This window comes from Lactuca sativa, chromosome 9, assembly GCF_002870075.4.
Source record: "Lactuca sativa cultivar Salinas chromosome 9, Lsat_Salinas_v11, whole genome shotgun sequence".
Classification (NCBI taxonomy): Eukaryota; Viridiplantae; Streptophyta; class Magnoliopsida; order Asterales; family Asteraceae; genus Lactuca; species Lactuca sativa.
The window spans coordinates 9,723,178-9,741,378 of record NC_056631.2 but is presented as its reverse complement, the minus strand read 5'-3'; the positions used below and the strand labels follow the sequence as shown (position 1 = coordinate 9,741,378).

Sequence of the window (18,201 nt, the reverse complement as noted above, 5' to 3'; positions counted from 1 at the left end):
CTGCAATCACCCGAGCTCTTCTATTTGAAAACCAAAGTACCTGAAACATAAACTGAAGACCGTAAGCATAAAGCTTAGTAAGTTCCCCCACCATACCACATACAAAACAATCATACATTCATACTGCCAAACATATTTAGGTGTTGGCCTACCCCTTCGGTTTATTTCAACCGGATATTGTCGAGCATATATGGGTGCTCGACGTGTCCCTTCGGTCTATTTCAATCGGATATTGTCGAGCATATATGGGTGCTCGACCTGCCCCTTCGGTCTATTCCAACCGGATAATGTCGAGCATATTTGGGTGCTTGACCTGCTCCTTCGGTCTATTCCAACCGAATACCAGGTTTATTTCACCCCTACCACTACCACATAATATCACACATGATTCACAGAATCATCGAACAACACATGCATAACCGATAATTATCACAAAGACAATCATCATGCGATATCATAACTAGTGGGTTGGCGTTGGTGCCTTTGACCCACAAATTCTACAAAGGGAGACTCACCTCGCATTGCTGAATCACACAAAAAATCCTTGGTTGCTGGCTAACCAATCCCGAACTATCAATATCGAAACAACACCCAGTTAACATTTGGGTTCCAATCTATAACCATAAATCCATTATTAGGGTAAATGACCAATTTACCCCTTACCAAGTTTGGACCAAGACTTAGGCCCAAACCTAATAATCCAAAAGTTCCAAATACCAAAAACCACCCAAGGCCCAATCCATGGCCTAATTTTCCAAATTGGGTCCAAACCCATTATAGGGCTTCTCAAAATAATTATCAACCCAAAACCTGATGGCCCAACAGGGCCCAAGACAACTAAGCCTAAAAGAAACAACCCAACCCAGTCGAAGACCATACCAAAAGAGTCCAAGTCCAGAAAGCCCAATTCTCATCTGATTAGACGTACGCATGGCGTACATGGCTTGTAAGCACGACATACGTTGTCGGTCCAAAAACGGGCATCATAGTCGGAACGCACGGTGTTCCCGACGGCCATGTAACATCCCAAAAATACGAGCCAAAAATTTCATTTTTAAAACATGCACTTGGCATAACATCAGGGATAAAACGTTCAACGATAATATCATTTTACAAAAGATACTGCATGTCTAGAAAACATTTCTATAAAACATTAAAGTGTCAGAGTACAATTTCCCAGGAGGATCCCGTGATGCGGAAAACAAGGCATGTGTGTGATGTACCGCTACCGCGCCGACTCCTTCCCCTTCGACGAAGAGGTACCTGAAACCGAAACTGAAAATTGTAAGCACAAAGCTTAGTGAGTTCCCCCAATATACCACACACCATACAATTTCATAGCATACATAATGCCGGGCAATTCTGGGGTGCCCGACCTACCCGGCACGACCATTCTGGGGTGCCGACCTACCCGTGTCAAGCCGTTCTAGGGTGCTGACTACCCATGTCAAGCCATTCTGGGGTGCTGACTACCCTTCGGTCCTGACGACCGAACCTCGGGGACTATTTCACCCCCTGCTACTACTACTATCACATATCCTAAGTCCTAACAGATCATGCTAACATATAAACATAACATCACATACTGTCAGACATATCTGGGGTGTCTGACTACCCTCCGGTCCTAACAACCGAACTCTACTACTATCACATATAACATATCGTGCTAGCATATAACATATCATGTAGTAGCAACCTAGATGATATCACAGAGACAATCATCTATCATACGTCTCCTACTGGTGGGTCGGCATTGTGGCCTTAGACCCACCGCTATTGGAAGGTAACTCACCTCGAAATAGCTGTTGATCGGTGTGGGAATTGACTGTCTGCTGCTGCTGCCGTTCCGGAAATCCTCCGGCTATAATTCCCACAAAATACTCAGTCAAACACCGATAATTGCCTCTTGGGTAAAATGACCATTTTACCCCTGATCAAGTCACAAGTCAAAGTGAGGGTCAACTTCCAATTGACCCCACTCGCCGAGTTGGCTCGCCAACTCGTCGAGTCCCGTCCATTTGATTGTCCTTAATCCCGTCTTTACTCGTCGAGCTAGGCATTGACTCGACAAGTTCGCCTTCTAAACTGATGTCCAAGTCCTTCATCCTACTCGCCGAGTTGTGTGAACAACTCGCCGAGTTCATCTTCATCCGATGAACACTTTATACTGTGACTCGCCGAGTTGTATGAACAACTCGTCGAGTCTGTTCTTGATCTAAGAAGGTTTCCTTGAACTCGCCGAGTTCTTTCATGGATGAGCTCGGCTTCCAACTCACCGAGTCCACCCAGGACTCACTACTCTGCTCGGCATGAACGATGAAACATCCCAAAAATACGACCTGAAAATTTCATTTTTAATATAACCAAAAATCATAAAACTGAGTATCATATAATAAAACCATACGCTATGTATCTCAAACCATACTAAAATACTGTGAGAAAGCTGTGTCACAACTGTATCAAAACATATCTAAGAAAACTGTATCAACTCCCAGGACAAAAACTGAAGTTGTGGTGTGTGCGATGCCATCATCCCGAGCTCTTCCCTTTACTTGCGGAAGTACCTGAAACCAAAAACTGAAACCGTAAACATGAAGCTTAGTGAGCTCCCCCAAACTACCACATACCACACAATAACAAATAAAACACATACTGGGCCTTGCCCACTGCATCGGACTGAAGTCCGGAACTAACTGCATCGGACCGAAGTCTGGAACTGACTGCATCAGACCGAAGTCCGGAACTGACTGCATCGGACCGAAGTCCGAAACTAGTTGCATCGGACCAAAGTCTGGAACTGACTGGGACCTTGTCCCCTGCATCGGACCGGAGTCCGGAACTAACTGCATCGGACCGAAGTCCGGAACTGTCTGAACATAGCATAACATAAACACGTATTTGCTAACATAACACATATACTGCATCGGACCGAAGTCCGGAACACATAACACAAAACATGCTTGAATTACAAAGACATCAAGCACTCTAACTATTGCATCTGACTGAAGTCCGGAACTACTGCTAACTAAACGGGCCGACATTGTGGCCGTAGACCCGTTCCTACTGGAAGGAAACTCACCTCGTGAACTGGCTGCTGTGTGTATGGCTCTGGAAGCTATCTGCTGCTGCTCCGGTATCTCCCCGGCTACAATTCCATAAACACACTCAATCAAATACTAATCACTGCATTGGGGTAAAATGACTCTTTTACCCCCGGTCAAAGTCAACTCTCCCGGTCAAAGTCAACCTACAGTTGACCTGACTCGTCGAGTCTCTATTCTCACTTCTCAACCCTGCTCGTGGCTACTCATCGAGTATGGCATCAACTCGACGAGTTCCCTTTTGATTCTAAAACTCAGGCAATCTGTATCCGACTCGCCGAGTCGTATGAACAACTCAACGAGTTGTTCTTCGAGCTAAGAAGATTGCCTTGGACTCGCCGAGTTGTATGAACAACTCATCGAGTCCCTCCATTACTGAGTCTGACCTCCAACTCACTGAGTCCACTCTACTACTCACTGGTCCCCACTCGGCATCGCTCAAAAAGGGGAAAATCGGGGACTCGCGACTCGACTCGCCGAGTCGCTTGCATGCAGCTACTCTAAACTCGATTATGCTTGAATCCAGCGTATAAAACTTATAGATCTGGGCTCCCTTAGCTTGATTAGCACGTAAAAATTCTATCTTTACGTGCCCATAAGCATCCATGAAGATTATAAGGCTCAAAAAGCATAATAAAGGCTAGATCTAAGGTTCTCATGCAAAGCATCTTCAAAAAGGCAATAGATCCGGGCTCTACAACTCCTAAATGAACAGATCTAGGGATATCTCGACCTATTAAGGCATCCATACAACTATAAGGTTTGGAAAAAACATCAAACTAGCCCTAGAAGTGTTCTAATGGAGGTTTAAAGCATAAAACAGAAGGAATCCGAGAAATACCTCAATGAACTCTGATTTTGACCTTGGATCTTTGCTCTACACCTCTTTTCTTTAGTTCTTTCTTCTTTTTCTTCTTCAAACCTTCTCCACACAAAACACTTTAATCAATCAAGGGATGGATTAGGGTTTCTCACAGCTCTCAGAGGGTGAAGGAGGCGAGTTTGGGGCACATAACATTGCTTAAATAGTGAGCAACCCGGGGATTTAGGGTTTCTTCCTGGCAGGTAGACTCGCCGAGTCCCGAATATGGACTCGCCGAGTCGCCGACTTACACGTACTCGAAATCCCGTCCCTACTCGATGAGTCGGGCTATAGACTCGCCGAGTCCCTCTTGAAAACTTCTAAATAAATATCATGGAAGCAACATACCAGAGACGGGTCGTTACAAACAAAAAGGGGGAAAACTCAGGGACTCGCGGCTCGACTCCCCGAGTCCGATGAGCGACTCGCCGAGTCTGCCACATGCAAATACTATACCCTCGATCTTGCTCGAAACCAGTTCATGCCATCTACAGATCTAGGTTCTTAGGGCAGGATTTTCACGTAAAGTTTCCAACTTTACGTGTAGAAATGCATAGAATGGGGATTAAAGGCGAAATAAGGGCTAAGAAGGTAGATCTAGGACATTCAAGCAATTTACTCCCATAAAGGTTATAGATCTGAGCTTCTGGAGCTCAAACATGACTAGATCTAGCGGATAATCAACCTATTATGAATTCTACCTCATGCACAAGCTTGGAAAAGGTTCAAGAAGAGCTCAAAAGGTGCTTTAATGGGGTTTTAAGCATACAAACAGAATGGAGCAGAGATATACCTCATAGAACTCTGAAATAGTACCAAGATATCTGGTCTCCTTCTTCTCTTCTTGATCCACTCTCCTTTTTCCCCCAAAATCTTCAAGGAATCACTCTAATCACTTCAATCTCACAAGAAACGAGTTAGGGTTTGATGTAGGGTGCTCTGAGGGTGAAAGAGGGCGAGCTTGGGCCGCACAAGCTAGCTTAAATAGGGGGCAAACCCTTGGGATTAGGGTTTCATCAGACAGCGGGGACTCGCCAAGTCCGGAATATGGACTCGCCGAGTCGCCAACTTAAACATGCTCCAGATCCCGTCTCTACTTGGTGAGTCGGACCTACAACTCGCCGAGTCCAAGGCTAAAAAGAAAAATACTAAGATAAATTTTACGTACCAGGAACCAGGTGCTACAGCCCACCCAAAAGTTATTCCAATGACGTAATCCTTTAAGATAAACATCAAAAACATCATAATAGCTAAATATAAGTGACTTGATCTATAAATTCGAAGGCTTTAAGCCTTTTCATCGCTTAATGAAGCCCAACACCAAAGATGAACTCCAAAGGTTAAAATCACCCTAAAATGTCTTAAAACTTCTTAATACCTTAAGACCTCAGTCCAAACTACATAATCCACCTCCAAATGAGCCCATAATTCAATTCTTCAAGGGTTTTAGGTCTTCTAATACCCACTCCTTGATCACCACCCTACAATGGGAAACAATTCGAAACAGGACGTTACACGTGTGTTTAATGAAAACCCTGATTTCGGGGTTGGACACTATATATTCATCCTTATGGCTTATGAAACCCTTATTTCTCAGCCTCCTATGACCCTTAAGCCTCATACTCGAAACCATAAGCCTCTCCTTGTGTTTTGAGCTCATTGTGTCCATTTTGGTGTGCTTTACTCCATATTCAAGAAGTAGAAGCTTGGTGCAAGGTGGTGGATCAAGGAAGAGCTTGTGGATTTTGACTAGTTGCTTCATTTCCAGCTTGTTTGAGGTATAAAACTATGAACTTGTTTATTTATGGCTTAGATCTATTATGTATGAGTTTTGGTCCCTTTTGGCCCTAAGAATGAGATCTAGAGGTGTGGTACCACTTGAGGAGCTATGAGTTGCCACTCTTGGTGTTTCTGAGGTTTTAGATTCATAAAGTTGGCACCTTTAGGGCTTAAATTCATCCATGCAAGAGTTTATGTCCATTTGATGAAATTAGAGTGTTATATTTTGAAGTTGGGTCTTTATGGGGCATGCAAACTCACCAAGTCAGTGACTTTATGGTTATAGACGCTTATTAGGACTTGGATATGTGGTTTGGGCTTCTGGTCTTAAGCATTAAGTGCTTAATGTGTAATTTGGCTTATCGGGTGAGTACGCTGGGCGTACAAGTTTGTACGCACGACGTAAAAGCCATTTAGCAAGTACGTTTAGCATACAACTGAGTACGCCCCGCGTACTCAAACGGTTGGGCTTAGCATTTTGGGATTCGAGTTTGGACCATTTTATTAGGCTTGGATGCTTGGATTCTTGTTGGGCTATCTGAGTACAAGTGTTATGGACTAAGAAACGTTGTTGGGCTTTAGGGTAAGGCCCATGTACGGTTTGGGCCTAATTTAGAAAATTAGGCCATAAGTGGGCCTTGGATGATTAATTGGTTTTGCTCCTTTTAGATTTTAAGTTTGGGCCTTAGCCTTGGGCCAGACTAGGTTAGGGGTAAAAATGGTCTTTTTACCCTAAGTATGGATTGTTGGACTTATGATTATGGATTGGAACCCAAATGTTAATTGGGTGTTGTTTTGGTATTGATTAGCCCGGGGATTCGTTGGACCAACAACCATGGATTTTTCAGTGATATTCAGCACTCGAGGTGAGTTTTCTCACTAGGTTTAGCAGGTCTAAAGAACCAATGTCAGACCTCATTGTTTATGTTAGGATGCTTGGAATCTGTGTGACCCTTGCATATGTTATGTGCTGCTATGTATACTAGGCGGGACTCGATGTCGGGCAAGGCCCGATAACTAAAACATGTGCTATTGTTTTATGATCATTGTATGTGTTAGCATGATTATTTGGTGTCGCTTTTGTAGTATTGTCATAGGTTTTTCATTTAAAACGTTGTTTGAAAAGTTTCGCATTAATACATACCCCTTTCTAGTATTATCACTTTTGTAATTATTTGGTGTCTCGTAAATCATAGGTTTTTTTTGTTTAAAACATTGTTTGAAAAGTTTCGCATTAATTTTCAACAATTCTTGGTAAAAGCCTAAATTTTGTCATGTGTTATGTAAAGTCTCACTCGCTCTTTTATGCTAGAAGAGTTAAACTTTTGGAGAGCACTAAAGTATTAGAGTCACTTTCTGTTGTAAAAGTAAATCAACTTAGAGGGTGTTTGGATAAATTAGTTTATAGTTTATTGCTTATTAGTTTATTGCGATATGAATAAGCAGTTTTTGTAAAATTGTCTGTGGTGGGTATAAGTAATAAGCACCAAGCAAGGGGGGAAATGCTTATTAAAATTAGCTTATTTAGCTTATTCTTACTACAATAAGATGATTTTTAAGAATTTCTATCCAAACACTTAAACTTAGGTTATTGTGGTGAGAATAAGCAATAAGCACCCTCTTTTTTTCCTATAAACACCCACTTAATTTGAATAGGCTAGCAAACATTCACATGAAGAGTCATGCAAAAATACATTCAATCCCTTGTAACGGGACACCTTCTAGTTATTATTAATTTTAAATATTAGTAATAATTAAGTTAAATAGAATCATAATACAATGATAAGGAAAATATTAATTATTATAATATTATTAAAATATGTTTTTTATAAAATTTTAGTATACGGTTAGAAGGAAAAAAATTTGATGTTAAAAGGTGATTATTTTGGTGTTATTATGTTTTGTGGTTGAATTAATTGGTCTAAAAAACAATGCAGAATAATAGGAAGCAAAAGAATAATAGTATGACATTGTTGTAACCCACAACCATCGCCTAAAGTAGCTCATGAAAAATCCAAACCTATATACTACAGTTCTAACTTCTAAGCTACCTCATGGCTTAATAGAAGCCACAAACCGAACCCTGATGTGTAAATATTCTTAGTAAATTTTTGTATCATGCATGCTCCGATTTATACTCAACTTAAAAGACCATCGAAGAGTTTCCACATATAATGGTATTTTCCATTGACTTCATATTTTCAAACCTTTGACCAAGATGAAGTCTTCAATTGTACTTTAAAGTTTAAACCTTGTCATTGATGCTGTAACAAGTTGTACCATAAGCATCAGAGATTGTAACTTCATCTTTGATCTACTAGACCATGACTCGTTCAATGCTTTTGATTTGGGGTTTGGTAAAACGAACTTATCAGTCTGTGAATCATGCAAGACTGTAACATTGTTTAACTGGACTGGTAATGTACTTTAGTTATGACTTTATAATATATTTTTTGTTGAATATTCTTTTTGATTTTGTTTTAAATGTATAAAATATTATAAATTACGTTTATAACCATCACACAATAATATTTGTTGGCAAGCATAATAATATTTCTGTTACTCTGTTAGTGTAGCAAGATATATTTATTCATATTATAGTATTACTTGCATCAATGACTTTTACAGTTTAATTTACACAATATAAATCTATTATTCGGTCTATATTTTATGATTTTATAACTAGTTAATATGTTGATACATGTTAACACGCTTTGAGTCGAGTTGGTCGACCCATCAACACCGTTTATCTATATATATTTTAATACTATAACTATCTATTAATATGGCCATATTTTTTTTAATAAATCAATTTATAAAGCGTGTGCATTTAATTCATTCTGGACAATTTTCAAATAATTCAAACCATCTCTTTAACTAAAAATTTTCAATTGGCAGATCGATTAACACCAAACCAATCAACTCATTTATAATTATAGGTAATGGTATATATATATATATATATATATATTTTGAACGGGCGAATGCATTATCAAACCAATAAGAAGCTAGCAGAGAAGAAAACAAAGTACAAGATCGTTGCATGCGCGTTTATAGATATTGTTGACTTGGTCACCTTTACTATTTATAATTTATAATAAAATATTTTTATTAAAGTATATATGAAAATTTACAAATCTTCCAAAGTCAAGATCGTCCAAGCTGAAAGTTTAAGGCTTTGGTTGACTCTTGGGAACAAGGATATGTGAGTCAGCGATTTAAATTTCAAAGAAACGACTTCTTTTGCTTTATAATTTATTGAATGAAGAATTCTCTTTTGGACATTTATGACTTTTTACCCATTTTCTACGCCATTGGTTGTTATTTATTCAACCATTCTTTTCATAATTGAAAGCAAACAAACTCTTCTCCTCTCTCAGTCTATATATCTTTGTCTAATCACCATTTTTTAATAACAAGTAGGCTGAGATGGCTGAAAGACTCACATATGATCAGATCAACGAGTTTCGTCAAGCATTTTCCATGATCGATAAGGATTCCGATGGTATGTTTATGTTCTCTTTCTTTTATTTATTTATTTAAGAAAATGTGTAACTGGTTTAATTAAGTTGCTTAATGTCTTAGAATCTTGTTGTGTCGTTATGTTAATAGGGTTGATAAGTACGGATGATTTGATTGGTGTGATTCAGACGTTGAATGAAAATGCTACTAACGAAGATGTCCAAGAGATGATGAACGAAGTTGATCATGGAAATGAACAAGGCACTATTGATTTTGATGAGTTTCTCAGTATCATGTCCAAAAGAATGAAAGTAAGTGTCCCATTATGTTGTTATAAGTTTATAATGCCTATTTGTTATACTAATGATTTACGGGAGTTAACAGGATAGCGTGAGCGACGAGCTAAAAGAAGCTTTTAAAGTGTTTGATCGAGACCAAGATGGCTATATTTCACCAGATGAGGTAACTATTTCTATATATTGTACTATTATATAACAAATATAATGAAAACTTATTTATTCCAAAACTATATAATATAGGATACAAATAATTAAACTATTACGGTATGCAGCTAAGAAACGTGATGATAAATTTGGGGGAGCGATTAAAAGATGAAGAGTTGGAACAAATGATACGAGAAGCTGATCTTGATGGTGATGGTGTTATTAGCTACGAGGAATTCGTTAGGGTTATGATGAATTCTTCATGAAGAAGATAAACAACAACAATTTTACTTGGTGCTTTTCATAATAAGACTAAATTAACTTAATCTCGTAAACCATTCAAACGAGAGGATTTTTTATTTTCTTTCTTATTTTATATTCTCACTTTCCGATATTAAGTTACCTTTTTTTGTTTTTTCTTTTATTTTAATTTTTACTTTCACATGTTGTGAAAAGAAAAACAAGGGAACGAAGAAGGTTTTTGTGGGATCCTAATCTTTTCTCGTTAGTTTCGTACGGATTGAATATGACAAGGAAAAAACGGAATACGTTATTTTGTACTTTTTGTATTTTATTCATTACGTATTTGAATAAAGTATTTATGAATTAAAAAAAAAAAGAACTCTACTTTATACCCACATCAAATGTATGGTTTTCGTGAAAATTTAACTATTTAAGCATATTATTTGATAAGGGTAAATTACATGAATGGTCCCTATGGTTTAGGGTAATTTACGTGTTTGGTCCCTAACTTATTTTTTAAACTCGGAATGTAACGTCCCAAAATTCAAGACTAAAAATTTCTTTTAGTAAAACATTACTTAAAGCAAAGTCATCAATCCAAAACATAATCAGAGTATTAATTTCCAAAACACATGTTCGTTATCAGAGTAAACATTCTCAGGCTGTCTAATCTATGGTGTGTGACATGCGATCACCCCGAGCTCTTCCCTCCGCTATCGGAAGTACCTGAAACCAAAACTGAAAACCGTAAGCACGAAGCTTAGTGAGTTCCCCACCCTACCACATACTGCACATACTGGGCCACGCCCGCTACAACGGCCCCGCCCCTACCTCGGGCCTCGCCCGCTACAACGGCCCCGCCGCTCAAGGCCCCGCTTGGCTTCGAGCCCCGCTCGGATACAAATCTGTTTCACTTAGGCCTCGCCTGTCACAGGGCCTCGCCCACTAACAAATAATAGCACATAAACATATCACATCACATAAGCTAAACACATACTAACGGATCTTGTCCTAAGGCATCGCCTGTCTCTGGGCCTCGCCCTTGTCCTGTTACTGATGAGTCATGGAACCCCGTCCATACTCCTGCTGATAGTGAGGTATGGGCCTAGCCCACCCTCACTCCTTCCCTAACTTGGGCATCCCCCCTGATCTGCTGCTAATGAGATGTGGAACACCATCCACACTTTGCTATTGGTGAGTTACGGGACCTCGCCCACACTCACCTCCCTACCAGGCACATACAAGTATCACACAGACAACAAGTACAAACTATCACCTAAACCATTCCTTGGGCGCCCGCCCGCCATCATTGGACCTCGTCCTGAATATCATACTAGCATACTGTGCCTAGAGCTAACCCCCGGGTCTTCTACTCATAACTACATGGGCTGGCATTGTGGCCGTAGACCCATTCACACAAAAGGGAAACTCACATGCACTTGCTGATAGCCCCTCTAGCTATTTCCCGACAACTTCCTGAATTCCTGCTCCACTAGCTCCCCGAGCTACCAATATCAATACAACACTTAGTCTAACTGACCCCCGAAAGTCAACCCAGTCAACGTTGGTCAAAGTCAAAGTCTTGGTCATAGTCAACCTCCCAGGTCAACCCTACTCGCCGAGTCTGCCTACTGACTCGTCGAGTTCATAAGCTCAGAGTCCTTCCATCCACGACTCGATTCGCCGAGTCAGTCCATGACTCGCCGAGTCTACCGATTTCCAAGTCCTGACCTGTCCAACTCACCGAGTCTCCACTCGACTCACTGATTCGAGTCTCAACTCGAAGGGTTTGGGGTTTCACATCTTGACTCGCCGAGTCCAAGAACAGACTCACCGAGTCCAAGACAACCTTCAACAAACTCGCCGAGTTGTTCTTCCAACTTGCTGAGTTCCTGCTTAACTTCATCCGACTCGCCGAGTCTACCCATGTGACTCGCCGAGTCACTCCAACTCTTAATCCATGTAGTGGCTCTTTGAGCCAAACAGGGGCTCCAACACATAGATCCATACTTCCAAGGCATGTTCCCCACATAAAGTGGCAAACTTTACGTGTAAATATGGAGATCTAGGCTAAATACACCATAAACTAGGGTTTAAGGAAACCATGCTTCACCAACATACCAAGAGCTGATACTTTATGGGATTCTAGACCAAAACAAGCCTGGATCTGAGGTAGCAACCTCAGATCTGAACTCCTAACTCGAAATGGTTACAATCATGCCAAGAATGCCCAAAACACACACATAGATCTAGGTGCAAAGGAGTCCAAGAACTAGTTTATTACCTCCAAATGCTCAGAAATGTCTTCCCAATCCCGGATCTATAGCCCCCTTCTTGCACCTCCAAGATTATTCTTCCTTCTCCAAGCTTTAATGCACTCTTCAAGGCAATAATTAGCTCAAAAATGGACATGGCAGCTAGGGTTTAGTGTTATGGGTTAGAGAGGCAGTAGAGGAACCCTAGGGAAGAGAATGAGGCGCTTAAATAGGCTCCAAGTCTAGGATTTAGGGTTTTCCTCGTTCAGACCAGACTCGCCGAGTCGGTCACTTACTCCTCGACCCGGATCCCGCTCGGACTCGCCGATTTCCTCCTTGGACTCGACGAGTCGTCCCTTAAAATTAGGGTTTTCTTTCCTTTCTTGGCCTTCCTGACTTTGGGTGTTACAACTCTCCCCCACTTAAACTAAACTTCGTCCTCGAAGTTTGCTATGGCCCACTGCCTGCGATCTGCCTCCAATACCCTACTAATTATTCCAACACTAGCTGCCTACCTTTGCCGGTCTTCCGCCCGGTCAATCTGACTAACATCAATCCTTGCAGATAATAATCTTGGGTCAACCCTGACCCTGAATATTCTGGAAACACAACTTACCCAACCGACAATCCTTCTGGTACTCTCCAAGTACTGCACTGACCCCATAGGGGTTCACTTCTTCTTTCCTTGCGTGATTTCCTTGCCTTCCCTAGGCAATGCTCCATAACCAACTATTTCCTTTGCCACTGTGAAGATCCTATCTTCACCAAATCCATCACTCCCGCTACCTCCAGTACGGGTTATTATCGCTAGTATCCACTGGGCAATTCTTTCTACTATAATTTGGTGTCGAACACCCCACTATCAACTAACATTGCATACCCGCACTGCTACTTGCTGAAAGTTCTGCTATTCCTCATCTGTCTTCCGGATGAACGGAGACCACCCTAGTCCCTACCAATCTATCAATATCTAGATTACCGGCTCCCACCGGTAGCTAGTTCCAACATAACTCCTAGTCGCTCCCAGCGACTTTCGAAGAAACTTCGACCACCTATAATTGCTCAATCTATTCTGCCATTCAGGCACTACAATCCTGGGATCCCCGATCCCCAATCTTGACACTAAGGTCCCTGCCAGGTCCCACCTGTGCTACTAAAACTCACGGGCCTCGCCCACGGGTCTCACCCGCCTCTATCCTTTTAGTCCTACTTGTCTAGCCACTCTCGCTCGGGCCTCGCCCACGGGTCTCACCCAACCATACTACTGAGCAACCCTGCTCTCAGTTCTCACCTATACTGCTCCTCTCATGTGGGCCTCGCCCACAAGTCTTACCCAACTATATCCTGGAGCGGCCTCTCCCAAGGTGTCACCTCTCTAGGGCTATACAGGCAAACTCTCTATCATTCTCATCCACTACCCATTCCTGATCCCTATCTGATTACTAGAAGATAAGGGCCTCGCCCCAACTTCGCCAACGAAGCTACTATGAAATGCTACGGCTCACCCGCAGTCTTACATCACCTACTATCACTGTCTGCTAGTGAATGCTACCGCTGCCCCGTAGTCTGACAACACTTTCCACCACTGACTGCTAGTGAATGCAATGGCTGCCCCGTAGTTTGACAACACTTTCCACCACTGACTGCTGGTGAATGCTATGGCTGCCCCGTAGTTTGACAACACTTTCCACCACTGACTGTTGGTGAATGCTATGGCTGCCCCGTAGTCTGACAACACTTTCCACCATTGACTTCTGGTACAAAAGCACCCCATTCTATTAGTTCTCAAGATCTTCATTCCGACTCTCTTGAGTCCTACAGGCGATCCAACAACCTGAATTCCCAACCACATACTAACCATCACCAATACACGCACTAGCTGAGGGGGATTTTTGTTGGATATAGTGTCTAAGTCCATAACTTTATTTGGTATGTACTTGATCCGACCCGGCATGGTCCATTTGGGTTGCATGGCATTGCAATACTTGGATAGACTAAATGAGAGAATATGGCACTTATGATTATTAATATATTATAAGTTCTAATATATTAATAATAGTATTATTTAATTAGTATTTGATCAAGTATTAATCTAGTATTAATTTGGTGATCAAAGTGAGACTAATTAAATATATAGGGTTGATTATGACAATCATCAATTCTTTTATGGTGGATTAATGATCCATGGTTTATGGGATATGGATGTAACCATTTGGAGCACCATGGATAGTCCATGGGAGTTACAAACCCATGAGTCATGAGAAATGAAGAGTCATGACAATTAAGAGTATTCATGTGAAAACCCTAATTGTGACACCACTATAAAAGGGACCCTTTGGCTAGTGAAATCGGACCTAGTAAGGTTACTAGAGAGGGCATAACCGATTTTGAGTGCTAGAAGTATTCTCTCAAGTTATTCCAAGTTTTGTGGTGTTGTGTGAAGCATTTGAGGCACAACATTTGGGGTGCTAGGCTCACAAAGTCTTGAAGGAATCCAAGCAACAACAAGGTATGTATTTCTACTAGTTTCTATGTTTCATATATTCCCCATGCCATGCTAGTTAGGAAATAACCTTGAAAAATAAATTTGCATGTATATAGAGAAAACATAGATTCAAGGTTATTAGGGTTGCATGTACACTTAGGAAGTGTTAGAATGCTCAAAACCCATCAGTGGTATCAGAGCCTAGGATTGTTTTCTGTATACTTGATGCAAAACTGCTTGAAAATCGAAAATTCTGCATTCTGACGACTGTACTCGCCGAGTAGGATCGAGCTGGGCAGATTTTTCGAGTTTTTGTTGCTAGAAATGGATTAGAATCATTATCCCAATCTATTTTGGACTTGTAAAATCTGTTTTTCAAAATGATAATGATTATGTTAATCCATTTTACATGACTTTTAACAATTTCAAAGTATTATATATGTTCATATGATTTCTTGAAATTGCTTGACATGAATTTGTGTTCTTATGAGTTTTTAGAAGATCATAGGAATTATGTGTAACCACCATGTGTGTTTAATTCTTGATCTTAATTGTATTGATGGTGTCCATAACTTGTCCTCAAGTTATGGATAACCAAAGGTCACTTCTTTAATTTGTGTTTAAAGAACTAAAGAGGTTTCATAAAATGAAGAGTCTTCATTTTATGAACCATTAAAACTCATAAGTTACAAATTGAAGAGACTTGGAATAGTTTCAATTCTTGCCCTCAAGTTTTGGAATTTGAAAAGTCTTACACTCTCATACTTTAATTCCAAATTAAACCTTAGATTTTTAAAAAGTTTAAAAATCAACACTTATAGTATTATTATAATTTTATTATATAGATATGTATAAGAATATGTCGTTCTTACCGTTAGTAGGCCTCATTCACGAAGCCGGTCTATAAGGGGGGTATAAGGTTGTTGCCTATAAAATGGTGACTTAATGGGTGTCCACTCTCACCCACCGCTTCCTTGATCGGTGGAGGGTCGTTAGCCGAACGGGTAGGATATGACTTTAAATTCTCATTAAAAGTATAATGAATTATAAAGTAACTATACATTATAAATTCCCAATCTTAGTTACTTTAGGAAAATGTGAAATTGGTGCTAGCCCATAAAATTACACTTTGTACCTTACCAAGTCGTTAGTGGAGCGTGTGTGGTTAACCGTCACACTAACATGGACTAGTAACAGTGGCAAAGGGTAACTTGACTTTATTATAGATCGGTGGAGCGTGTGTGGTTAACCGGCACATCGATTAGGTAATATTGTTAAGGGTACCAAGTCAATTTGTATGGTTATTCACACCTTGTTTGTGATCCTCGGCATCCCAGTCACAAACTTGAGAGGGCACATTCGAGATTCAAACATGCCATTGAAAAGTTCAATGTATCTCAAAAGATCTAGGAGTTTCAAAACCAATAAAACCTAATAATAAAATATTTCGTTCTTATGGTGGAAATTGGTAAATCGTCATTTACCTACCTTCAAATATTTTATAGTGTGGATTACGGCATCCCTCTTCCACCTATAAATAGTTTGTTGGATCTTAGCCTTAATATTTCATTTGGGTGACTTATTAAGGATTCTTAATCTAATGAAACTTATCTTCCTTTTATTCCAGATGTCTTCCAGTAACGCTGCTGGCTCAAACCCTACAGGCTCCTTTTCCCTAATGAACTTGTGTGGTAAGGTCATCTTTGATGGATCCAACTTTAATGAGTGGATCAGAAACATCAGGATGATTACCCGCTATGAGGACAAAGAATATGTCCTTGATAGGGAGCTTAAGGTTGTTAATGAAGCCACTGCTACTCCAGGAGAGCTTGTGGAGTTCATTGCGCATGAGAAGGATGCCACCAAGGTGTCCTGCATCATGATGGCCACAATGACTCCGGAACTCCAAAAATCTTATGAAGATTTCTACCCCTATGAGATCCACCTAGATATGATGGAAAGGTACCATCAGAGCGCGCGTCAAGAGAGGTATGAAATCATTTCCTCCATGATAACCGCAAGGATGAAGGATGGTGAACCCATCACCGGTCACTTACAGAAGATGCAGAGGTTCGTTGACCGGTTGCTAAAGCTCAATGTTGACTTCCCTGAGGAATTGGCGATTGACATCATTCTCCATTCCTTACCTTCAAGTTATGATCAATTTCGTATGACTTATCATATGAATAAGTAGGAAGTCACACTTAGCAAACTTCAAGGACTCTTAAGGACAGCTGAAAATGGCCTTAAGGGTAAAGCGGTTGCTACTTCTACTCCTTTAACAGCCCCTGTTCTTGCAATTGGGCAAGGGAAGGGTAAGAAGAGGAAAAGCCCTTCAAAGGGTACCAAGGGTAAGACTCTTAATGGTTCCTCTTCAAGTGGGACAAAGAAAGATCCCATGACTCCTTCTTCGAACCCAAAGGAAGCACAGTGCTTCTATTGCCAAGATAAGGGACACTTCAAGCGAAGCTGCGCCAAATATCTGCAAGATGTAAAGGATGGGAAGGTTAAACCCACCCATGCAGGTATTTACACAATATTGTCTAACAACTCATCTAATGCTAATTCTTGGGTGCTTGATGCAGGGTGTGGTATTCACATTTGTACTGATTTGCAGGCACTAAGAAGAAGTGAGCAAGTAGAGCACGGGAAGATAAACTTAGTCATGGGCAATAGGAAAGCATCACATGTTACCAAGATAGGAGTTTATTCTTTATTGCTTAATAATGGGTTAATGTTAGATTTGAATAAGTGTTGTTACTCGCCCGAAATGGCGAGAAATATTATTTCTTTTCATGGCTTGTACAAACAAGGTTTTACATTTTCATTTGATAATAAAAATGGTGCTATTAATGTTTATTACAATGATGTATTTTACTTTAAAGCAATACCTTGTGATGGTGTATATGAAGCTGTGAATGTTGTAGACAATTTAGGAGATAATGTGTTGTATATTGATTCTTCTGATAGCTTGGATAAAGCATCCTTGTGGCATTGTCGTCTTGGACATGTTAGCAAGAAGTGCATAGGCCAACTCCAAAAGGCTGGAGTCTTGGAATCATTTGACCTCAAGTCAGATGATAGTTGCGAGTCTTGTTTACTTGGAAAAATGACAAAGTCGCCCTTCACAGGTACTTGTGATAGGAGTGAAGGTTTGTTGGACCTTGTACACACGAATGTGTGTGGGCCCTTCAGAGTTGCTACAAGGGATGCTAATCGTTATTATGTGACTTTTACTGATGATTATAGTAGATATGGATATATTTACTTAATCAAGCATAAGTCAGAAACCTTTGAAAAGTTCAAAGAGTTTAAGCAGGAAGTTGAGAATCAATTGGGCAGGAACATTAAGATGCTTCGATCCGATCGAGGATGAGAGTATCTTAGCACTGAGTTCCTTGACTATCTTAAGGAATGTGGGATTGTCTCACAATTAACACCTCCCAGAACACCACAGCTGAATGGTGTGGCTGAGAGGCACAATCGAACCTTGTTAGATGTGGTTCGTTCCATGATGAGTCGAGCTTCGTTACCAATCTCTTTCTAGGGGTATGCCGTAGAGACTGCCACC

At 40.5% G+C, this 18,201-nt stretch overlaps 1 protein-coding gene across 1 annotated transcript; it reads left to right on the top strand.

Moving 5' to 3' along the window:
- Positions 1-9,088: 9,088 nt before the first annotated feature.
- On the top strand, positions 9,089-10,207 carry LOC111921686 (calmodulin-1). Its single transcript, XM_023917270.3, has 4 exons — positions 9,089-9,247; positions 9,355-9,515; positions 9,589-9,666; positions 9,776-10,207. Exons 1-4 carry the CDS (start codon positions 9,172-9,174, stop codon positions 9,911-9,913), a joined length of 453 nt encoding a protein of 150 aa, XP_023773038.1. The 5' UTR covers positions 9,089-9,171; the 3' UTR covers positions 9,914-10,207.
- Positions 10,208-18,201: the final 7,994 nt, after the last annotated feature.